Source organism: Plasmopara halstedii (genome assembly GCF_900000015.1).
Source record: "Plasmopara halstedii genome assembly, contig: Scaffold_1211, whole genome shotgun sequence".
NCBI lineage: Eukaryota > Oomycota > Peronosporomycetes > Peronosporales > Peronosporaceae > Plasmopara > Plasmopara halstedii.
Window position 1 is genome coordinate 1,003,214 of NW_020188126.1, and position 11,237 is coordinate 1,014,450.

Below are 11,237 nucleotides of genomic sequence, written 5' to 3' on the forward strand. Positions count from 1 at the left end.
CCCGTCACAGTTCAGAACCGCGTCGCTGCTTTGGAGCAGAATTTATTGCATGAAGGAGCTTCTAAGTAAATATGTGCTCTTGAAATTGCAAAGCTATCAAAACACCTGATTAAGGTCGAGGCAAGCGGTCCCACTTCTGGTAGGAGCACATGAACACAACCGCTACGCGTTTGCTGACGCAAAATTCAAGTTTCAATCACCCCCTGTTCAACCTCCACGGCATACATGAAATATCGATCAATCGAATTTGACTTATAAACTCTATAGCGATGTAGTTCACCCGCCTATAGCAGATGTTTTCGTGGCTTTCATGCGTGCAGTCAAGAACATTTCGACAGATGACAAAGTGATTATCGTACACACACGTATCACCTTTTTTCAGCGTAACGCAGCACAAAAATTATATAAGGACTCTCGAGTGCATCCAAATTGTTGGGATGTGTGTGATCAGAAATGTGATCGATACATACACACCTCGTAAGGTTCACTTGCTCTGACTCTAAGAGATCTTTATGTCCGATAGTCACCGGTCTACTTGATTTCACTGCTACACCTAAAGAGGCCACAAGATTAAGGCGTGTGGTCTACGAAGTGTCATACGTACTAGTTTGATTTGTATTGATGGTGTATCTGCCAGTCGACGTAGCGCCTTAAGAAATGAATCACAAAGTGTCTTAGTTAAAGTTAGTAGTGTGTTTTTCAGTCGCGGTATTACCTTCAGCGGTCACAGTCAAGCTGTCGTAATCGGCATTACAACTGCAACCAGTTTGTGACCAGGATACCGGGAACTTAGGTTTACCATAGCTCGAGTCGTTTGCACGCTGTACAAGGATGTATGTGATAAGCGCTGTGTGAGCAGCGGTGTGCCAAAGGCGCGAACGCGAAAGTTGCCGTGTTGAAGCCATACTTCCACTTGGCGACTAGCTCGCCGGACGGCTTGATATTACGGCGGCGGTGAGGTTCTTGTGCGGATAACCTGCTGATCTCGCGAGAGCTCCGCACTCAGCAACCCCGTTCCCGCACTACACTACGAAAAGTATCGGTAACTGCTGAAGGGCTACATGGAAGTCGAGAGCAAGTGAGGTATACAACAACTTGTTGGTCAGAAAGAGTTGGTTGCTGTGGCTGGAGTTAAACAAATGAAGTGGTTGTATGGAAACCTGGACGTGACCTGCGACACATTTTCCGACACAAGCTGTAGCAGCGACAGGTGATTAAGAAGTTTTGGGTTGATCTGCAATAAAAGCCAATGTAGTCGCCATATATGAATGTGAAGAATGAAGACACTAGCAGAGACAACGCCTACCAAAGTTTTGCTTGATACGAACTTTTGTCTTGGTCAGATAGGTACGCATAATTGAAGCGCTTCAAGCTATTTACTGAGAATATTATAAGTTAGGTTGTCTAAAAATATTATTGCTCAACAACCACGACCATAACAAAATGCATGATCGACTTGGCTAATGAGCTGTTGCCCCATGCATGATGTTTTGTTAGACTTTATACCTTGAGTAATCTCCAAATCCGATCTCAATAGGACGAGAACCAAAGAAAGAGAAAAGCCCCCCACAACGAACCCTGCCGCTTTGTGATCTTGTCAGCAATTTTTGTACTGTGACATAACGACAACTCAGTTGAAATGCACTATTCTATCTCAGATTCGTGCGCAAAATCACAAATAGTCAAAACGTTTCAAAATTAGTTGCAAGAGAAGAGAAGAGAAGAAAGACGTGTAAGGTTGAAAGTAAGGCTTCATTATACAGCATATCAATGTGGTTTTTCTGTTTAGTTAGGAGACCTAAGATTTTAGATATGGGTGGCTCTGCCGCAAATAAAAAAATAAATATGATTTCAATTTTGAACGGAAGGGCGTTTCTACTTTGGTTGAGGTTTTAAAGTACTCTGGACGTAGCAGTTTTTGTAGAAGAACATATAGTGGGTGATCTTAGGTTAGCTTCCTCTAAACAAAGAGCTTTGGCAGCCCTGCTGCACTTATTCCCCGTTGCCAACATGAAATTCATTGCTGACGATGCTTCCAATATGAGCCGTATGTGACTATCAAATTGAATAGCTGAGTGTCGATACTGCTATTCTCAGCAGTGCTTTGACAGACTGCATTATATGGAAGTTCCCATGCGTGTCAACAATGATCAGGGATAAGTAAGCCAACTGAAACGACTAGAATCGGGTCCCAACACCCAGCAAGTGCCTAATACATTGTGTCTTTGGCAAAAACGGCTTCAAGAGCTGTGGAAGGGATCAATGCATTTGTGTCAAGCAATCTCTCGAATGAATTATCCACATTTGATTACATGCAGATGATATAATTATCGTAGCAAAAACAAACAGGGAGATCAATCATGTCGAGAAAGTGCTAAAAATGCATTTAAAATAAAGGAGATGGACGAAATGGAGATAATTTGGGCATGGAAATTGTCACGACATGTCAGCCAGTAAACTTAATAATCTAGCAGACTTGCTACATCGTTGGATAATTTAGTCAGTAAGATACCAATTGTATGGTCAAAGTGTGAGCAATAGAATTGAATTCGTCATCAACACAAACTTTTACAGCGGAAGAGGACTGTTTGGCGATGCGCTCGAAGACTTTTCTTGCTTTGATTAAATTTTTGCTTTACATAACGACATATATTTAATTGAATGTGGGATATGTGATAACAAATTTGTCACTTTTACTGAAGAAACCAGAGCTGCAACGATGGAATACAGCAATTCGCGTATTACACATATTAAAGTGTGCACGCCTAATCGGTATCATCTACCAAGGCGGTCGCCACATGATGTGATCATGATTATATGCGCGCCAGTGATTTTCAAGTCAAAGTACTAGCGAACGTTTGCACCCAGCTCGGTAAAGGTTAACTTTTTGTGTCTCGGCTTTGCACTCAAAAAGGTAGTAAACGCGCGCGATGCACAAAACCAGATGGGCACGAACAAGTGAACGGCAAACAGTTTGGGAAATACAATTTAGAAGCGATCGTCATAGCAAAATAGGCCGGATAACATGGTTGGACGAATCACGTGGGTATTCAGCACCAATTCATCTGTGAGAACGTGCGAGAATAAATTTGGACATTTACTCTATCGATACAAAGCATCGGCTTGCAGATATGCTGACGAAGGCAAACAGAACCAAGCATCTTGCGTTTATTCCTGAGGCAAAAGGTTTTCACGCCAAGGAAACAATGAACACAACGGCAAATAGGAGTGTTGAAATTGCGCCGTAAAAATGGAAAACGAACTCATATTAGCCTGGTGGCAAGGTGTGGTGGATCCTTTTCATGACTGAGGGCTAAGATCTTTCCAGGACAAGGATATTACATGGTGATAGGGTTTTCTGTTGGGTACCTACGTTTCTTAATGTCTCACGGACAAAGTCGTATAGTATTACGGAAAGTAATTTGGTAGAGATACGATAATGTTCGTAGAGAAAGATCCAAGAACATAATGAACTAATCACTTTGGGGTTACCAGTTAATCAATATCCTTTAAGTAAAAATATGGAAATGTCAACGATTGAAACTGATCAAGGGGATCACAAGCATAAGGTTTGTTAAATAGAAGATAAAAACCGAAGGAAGTATATTTGAATCCTTAATTTACTAACCTGTGCTACCTCTAGGCCTATCCAACTAGATCTTTCCAGAAGCTTCTCCAACTACCATATATCTTGACCAATGATCGACTCTTATCATATCAGCAATTACCTCCTTAACTAATAGTCGTAACCGACGTGCTTGAACCGTTGTATGAACTGAAACTGCGGTCACATAACCGCCGTATCGGGCCATTAAGTGGTGCAACCTTAGCACTCCCACTCACTGCTACTGTTATTTATGCCTGGTTTCTGACTTGGTCTTGCTTCCGGAAGCTTCACGCAAATACTGCAGCATCTTGGCTCCGAGTGCTTTCGGCTGCATATCTACAGGCTGATACTTCGTGTTTATATAGTCGATCTTCAATCGTCCTTCTTGCACGTTCTCACGAATGAAAAGGTGCTCAACATCCACATATTTCGTCCTCCCATGGTTTCCGGCGTTATTGGCCAATGCGATTGCTCCTTGATTATCTTCTCCTACATTCGTGCCTTCAGCTTGCTCATAACCCATGTCCTTTAGCATTGCTCGCGTTTAAAAGACTTTTTGCCTGCAAAGACTGAGAACCATTTACTCAGCCTCAGCCTCAGCTGAGAGCAACAGCCCGCTGGTACTTCGACTTGAATACTATGGGCGCACTTATCATCACTCCTGAAACGGAACGTCAGTCGTCGTTGTTGCTACCCCAATCTGCATCCGAGTAAGCTTTGACTTTAACGCCCCCACTGCCTCATTTGACGATCCCGGTTTGGCACGTAGTCGTCAGATAGCATAATACGCGAATAGCTGCACTCCAATGTTGCAGCCCAGGGTTCTCCAGAAAACGTGAAAGCTGCGTAATCACGTACGCAACGTCCGGTCGAGCGCATGTCGTAATGTACAATAGACAACCAATCAAAGATTGATATGGCTTCGTGCCAATTGTCGAACGCACATCTTCCGTTATAGTGGATGTGACGACGACAACTATAATACTGATACGCACGGGTTATCTACGTTCTTGGCATCTTGTTGACCAAATCGACTGACCACGTCGTCGATATATCGGGTCTGCTAGATCGTAAGCGTCCCAGCTGACCTGTCGTGGTATATTTTCATGCTCGAACTACTCTTCGCCTTGTCCAACTCTTTCATATTGAAAGCATTCTTGAGCACTTCCTTCACCGAATTGATCTCCTTGTTGGTTCTTGCTGCAATTATCATATCATACACATAGAGTCCAACGTAGACGAAACTTTCCTGGGAGCTCTTGACATAAACGTATTGGTCCGCTCCACAGCTCCTGAAGCCATTCGCCGCAGAGGCACGATGTATTGTCTTGTTCCAGGCACTTACGGCTTGCTTAAATCCGTAAATAGCCTTGTTCAGCTGTCACACGTCACAGTGAGCCTTGTGGACACCAATCGGGACTTCCATAAAATCGTTGTCCGTCAACACGCTGTTGGGAAAAGCCGTGTCGACATCCAGCTGTTCCGTTTGATTACACTCCGCGTATACTGCTAATACTATCCGGATTGAAACATGCTGGCAACCGAGGAATAAGTTTAAGGAAATCGACGCCATACTTCTGCTTGAAATCTGTTGCGAGAAGTCGTAACTTGTACCGCACGATAGCGCCATTCTGATCACGCTTCTTCGCAAACCCCCCATCGTGATCGGATTGTGTGACTAATCCTCCCTCATGATTTGATGTCCACGTTTGATTCTCTTTATGAGAGCAAAGCTTAGTGTCCATTGCTTCACGCCACTTTCCTGCATCGTCGCTTGCCATTGCTTAAGCATGCGTAGTCGAAAAATCGGTGTCGTCCTCCATGCTCACGGCGTAAGCGATAACAGCTTCTGCAATTAGTCCATCTTCATCAATCCTAGCACGCTTTGGATTCGGTGGACCATCACTGCTTTGTCTTGACACATCATCATCTGAACCGTTCCTTAACATCAGCACCAGTTCACTTCTTCCTCTGTGCGTAAATTTTGCCAGCCAAACACACGCAAGTAATCCATTTAAGGCTTCACCTTGAAAGTCAACTCGTACGGCGTGATATCAGGACGGGCTGTATTGGGGGAGCGGTTAATTAGATGAACCGCCGTATTCCCTGCTTCCGCCCACCATTCGGTCGAAACGGCCTTGTAATGCAACATACTCCTGGCCTTCTCCATGATTGTCCTGTTCATACGCTCTGCCACTCCGTTCTGCTGAGGGCTATATGGAACGGAACGCTGGTACATGCCAGCCATTGTCTTCTTTACAAACTCTGTTCCGTTGTCGGATCGCAAACCCTTCAGACGTGTACCCCATTGATTTTCATAAAACTTTTCAAATTTCTTGAACTTACCAGCCACTCCACTCTTGCTCTTGATCAGGAATATCACCACATACCTTGAAAAACCATCCACAAACGTTAAAATGTACTTGGCACCATCCTTCGATAGAGTACTCATTAGCCCCATGACATCGTGTGCACACGCTCGAGTACAAGCGTTTTTTTCGTCATTGAATGTGAAGGAAATGTGGTGACTGTTTGCTTGCCCTTCAAACATCAGGCATATAACGTTTCCGTGTCGTACTTTATTAGTGGGATGCCTTTCGTCGCGGGCTGCGTCGTGACCAGTGCATCGAGCATACCAAAGCTCCCACTGACTGTCACTCCCCGGAATATTCTACAAGACATGATACTTCTTGATCACATTCAAGCATATATGCCTTTCCGATTCTTGTACCCGACGCAATTGCTTGATCATTGTTCCAGATGACGCCTGGAAAACGCGAGAACCCCACATTCATGCTACGCTCCGCAAGCTTGCCCGACTGACAGTAATCTTCTGTCGAGTCCTGAAATGTACAGAACTTCAATCATGCGAATAGCCTTTCTGTCCAAACCCGGTCAGTTATACCGTACCGGCTCCTTTGAAGATCAACTTCTTGCCGTCTGCAATCGTCAATTCAGCGCTTGCTTTAAGGCCCTTGTAGTCGAACAAGTCCTTTCTGTGCGGGATCATGTGAGAAGTCGCCCCACTGTCGATAAAACATCATGCTGATCTTTCTTAACCACCAACAAACACTGCGTCATTGCTGCTGAATCGCTCCCTGACCGGGCAACTCCGCTCTATGTGACCAAACTTATGCACCTACCTTTAAACCACCGTTATCCCTCAAGACACCACCCCTTTTGTCCACTATCCCTTCCACCTTGATTCTACTAGCGCTTCCATCTACGCGAGACGCTTTCTCCGTGGCTTTCTTCCTCTGTGGCATCTCTAATTCCTTGAGCAGCTTCTCCTTGACCTCGATCAGTGTAATGTCCTTCGCATTCTCCACAATCTACGAAATTAATTCGTACTCCGACGGCAGACTACTGAGACGTACCACAATCTGGCGTGGCTCATCTATCGGCCCTTCCGTAGTCTGAAGTCCCAACCAGCTCGTCAAAAGAGTCCAGATATTCTGCCATGCGTGTACCACTCCCTTTCTTGAAATCGTGGAGTCGACACGTCATCGTCACACGACTGATAGCGTCGAATGATTGTAGAAACCACGAAAGGCCCCCTAGGCATCTATGGCACGCTTTGCCAACCGAATCTTGGTCTAGTGTTGAATCTCAACACCCTGTGCGATGATGCGACGCGCCTTGGCGTCGTTCACAAGCCAGGTCTCCGTGATGTTTACTCATCCTTGACGACCACAATGTGCCCCAGGAGACCCTTTCACGCCATGGTCATACTCATGCTAAACTCCCAGTAGTAATCATTACCACTACCCAGAAGGGTTTCGGAATTCTTGTTGACCATGGCGAGAAGGACTAATATTAGAAGAAGTCTTGATTGCGGCTTACAGCCTGTTAAATCGAAGGCTAAGACCAAAGTGAGTATAGTTAGGTCCTTAGTTCGCTAGCCTATGCAACCTCTGAACCTATTTTTCTAGACCATACTAGAAACTTCTATAAGCAATCTTATTTATTTAAACCACTGAACGACTCTATCCATAACCACAACTACGTCCGTGATAAGTAGTCGTTACCGACGTGCTTGAACCGTCGTATGAAACTGCGGTCACATAACCGCCGTATCGGGCCATTAAGCGGAGCAATCTCAACATGGCACAGCGCTAGCAACTTTAATTACTCCATGCAAATGTTTAAGCATCAGCGGCGAACGTTTCAATAATATATGCTGACGGGAGCGATTATCATATAACCACAGTTGTCGTATTCTTTTTAGTTAATGGTTCAGCTGCATCACTGATCAGGAAGAATGATAGTTAGTCAGCAGCGCCGTCATCAGAAGGGTTGAACAGTAAAAAGGTCACCTTTGAGCTTTTTCAAGCAATGCATGTCACCGGAAGCCGTATACATTTAATTACAGTTTTCGTAAGAAATTTTAGGGTTTGTTTTTCAAAACACATCACTAATGATTGTTTACTAATGCATTCATCTCTCATATAACCACAGCTGTCGTAAAGGTTTCAGTTAATGGCTCGGCTGCATCATTAATCAGGAAGTATGATACTAAGTCACCCGCGCCGTCATCCTGGAAGGTATAATGACAAATATAAGGGTTGGACCATACCTCTTATCACAACGTGCGTTACACACTATTGCTATCATTCCGTTGGCATCAGGCTAATATATCCGATAAATACATTATTGTAGTCGAGCATATAGTTAATGGAATCTTTACGCGCAAATGTGTCAGTACTTTCTTAATACAAATTCACATCACACCTATGAAGCCATAATCTTAATGTCGCTAAATTATCAATGTAGGATCAGAGAGGGTTAAAAGTCAGGTCATTTTCTTGCTCACCAATTTTTTGACAAAGTTAACTGTAACTAATCACAATAGCCTGTTGAAAAGGGCAATTGCATCATTCCTTAGCCATAGCCTAATCAGATGAAACAGCAAAAGTCAGAGCATTCCGACGTATATTATTTCTCATATGAAACTCCCGAGAACTCACGTTGTTTTTATGACGTGTACAATGAAAAGATGTTAGTCGTGATTCCAAATTCAGGCTTATCTGAACCTACAATTTATATGCAGCAACCAAATCTGACGTCACCTTACGTATTGGTCTCAAGGGTCGCGTCTAGTGTGGATAGTTATGTGAACAGACATGGTACTATGGCTTAATTGGTATAAATTTGTGGGGCATATACAGTCCTCCATTTGAAACGCTATGGTTTTTATATTAACTTGCACACACGAGCACCTCCCAAAAAACATCTACTGCATTCTGGTACCACCTGCCACGTAGTGGTATCTTGTTACGGTGTAGCCACACCATTGTGTGATTACACCAACTTGTGTAATCCATACCTATGTACGGTCACACCATTTTTTGTGATCCGCCTTACATACAAGGGTACATGTAACCCCGTTACAGTGCTGACCTCCGTGTTTTAATACAGCGATCGCTCCTTTGTTGCCTGCCCAAACCTGTGAGCCTTCCATTTTCTTGTAGCCTATGTTTGAAGCATCGCATTCGTCCAAGGACTTCTGTAGTGCAATGTTCGAGAACCGAATAATCAGTGCTCGTATAGCTGAGTGCACCACTTCGCTAGTGCTTTACCTTAACTCTACTGGCAAGCCTGCAATCATGTTACCACTGCCTTGGCAGACGATACCGATAAGGCGTGAACAGGTCTTGTGCTGAAGTACGCGAATAGTTTTGTCCGATGTTTCAGTCCAGTATTTTCCAGCAGCTGCGACTGTTGTTTGATCACGTATGCACTAACCGGTCGATAACATGTAATTATGTACAGCAGGCATCCAATCAAGGATCATTATATCTTCGCGCGCATGACCAAACGTCCTTCTAACGTTGGAGGCGACTGTACTGACTTCTAATGCACTCGGGTTGTACAATCTCTTAGTACCTGGATGGCCGTATCTTCTGACCACGTAGTCGATGTAGCAAGTCTGCTTGATCATACGGATTTTTACTGGTCTGATGAGCCCAATCTCTATGTAATTTCCGCCTTGCCCAAGACCTGTATCTTGGATGCATCGTTCAGCATTTCCTTGACAGAATTGATCGCCATGCTTGTCTTTGAGCGAAAACTCTGTCATTCATATCGTTTAACGTCGTTAAATTTTCAGGGATCGCTTGACATGAATGCACCGCCCCACAACAGCCCTAAAAGTAATTTTTACAAGACCACTATGTACTGTCTTGCTCCAGGCACTTTTTGCCTGTTCTAAATTGTATAAAGCTCTTTTCAGTTGACATGCCAATATATTTTCGTATTATCGATACCTATTAGAGCTGCCAAATGAACGTTATCTTTCAACACACTGTTGACACCAGCAGTATCGACATCCATTTGTTCCATTTAGATGTTGCAGTTACACACACCAGAAGTACTATCCGAATAAATATCAAGTTGGCGACCGAGCAATAAATTTCGAAGAGATTGAATTTATTATCTTGCTTGAATTATTTCGCGACAAGTTGTGCCTTGTGCTGCACAGCAGTGCCGTTAAGATCAAGATTCTTGACAAAGCCCCATCGTGAGCCAAATGTGCGATGGTTTTTTATTCTTGGTATTTATATCCATATCTGATTCTGCATTTAGAAGAGACGAAGGGCTATGATCGCTTCGCGCCACTTCATTACATGGTCGCTTGCTATTGCTTGATACTATGCAGTCACAACTTCGTATAATCTCAGCTTTTTATCATGTACGCAAGAACGCAATTGGCATAGAATTCGTCTCCGTAAAATTATGCACGTTTAGGTGTCGATAGACTACTAAATCTTTCTGTTGCCTCTTTATCATCTGACCCACTCCGTAGCATACGCATCGGCATGTCTTCGTCTTATTTGGTTACATCAAAGCAAAACATCAAATGAACTTCATGTGGCGTAGAAGATACGGAAAAAGGCTACTAGCTTTAGTCGTTTTTCAACAGAACAATCAGTAGGCATCGACTACTTTACGCTTACTGACACTTGGTGTACGATCAGCATCGTCCGATTCGAGGACTGCAGCTCGTTTCTTTGCAGCTTGAACATAATACTGATCGCTGTACAGAAGTGCTATGTTCGCTTCTGGCTATAGTGCATTCGTGTCGTACGTGCCGACTACATCATGTTCATCCAACCTCATAGAGCGGGTCAATTTGACCTTGTAAATCGCCAAGTCTTACTCGCGATAACCCTTGACACTTGACGCGTAACGGAGAAACATACATTTGTAGCTCGTCGGTTAGATTTTGTATCAATGGCCTCGTAAGATGAACATGACAATGCAACCCGACACGGGTAAGTCCTTCTTGCCCTGTCAAATGGCAAGGAAACGCGATCGCACGCAATATGTCTGGTTAGATGACTAGAACACTCAGAACACTCGCAAAAGCTGCGATTTTTGCTTCATCCACGAGGTGAACTCCCCTTCAACCGAAGTACCGCACGTTAGTGCCCATTCTCGCGCTCGGCCGTCAAGCTTGAAGATAGCTCATACCACGAGCTGTTGCTCGTTCTGGGGCATGGCGGATGCCATAGTCAGCTGGGCCTCTCTCACTCAGAGCAGCAGATTCTCTCCATCCTTAGTCTTGATGCTCACCATGAGGGGCTTGGGTCAGGAGGAGTCATCCGTCGTTGACGGTGGCGTAATGGAC

General features: G+C 44.1%; 1 protein-coding gene across 1 annotated transcript; it reads right to left on the bottom strand.

The window, feature by feature from the left end:
• Positions 1-584: 584 nt before the first annotated feature.
• Positions 585-905, bottom strand: PHALS_00868 (uncharacterized protein; the record flags this gene model as incomplete). Its single annotated transcript, XM_024730619.1, has 2 exons — positions 585-649; positions 716-905. 2 exons carry the CDS (start codon positions 903-905, stop codon positions 585-587), a joined length of 255 nt encoding a protein of 84 aa, XP_024580878.1.
• Positions 906-11,237: the final 10,332 nt, after the last annotated feature.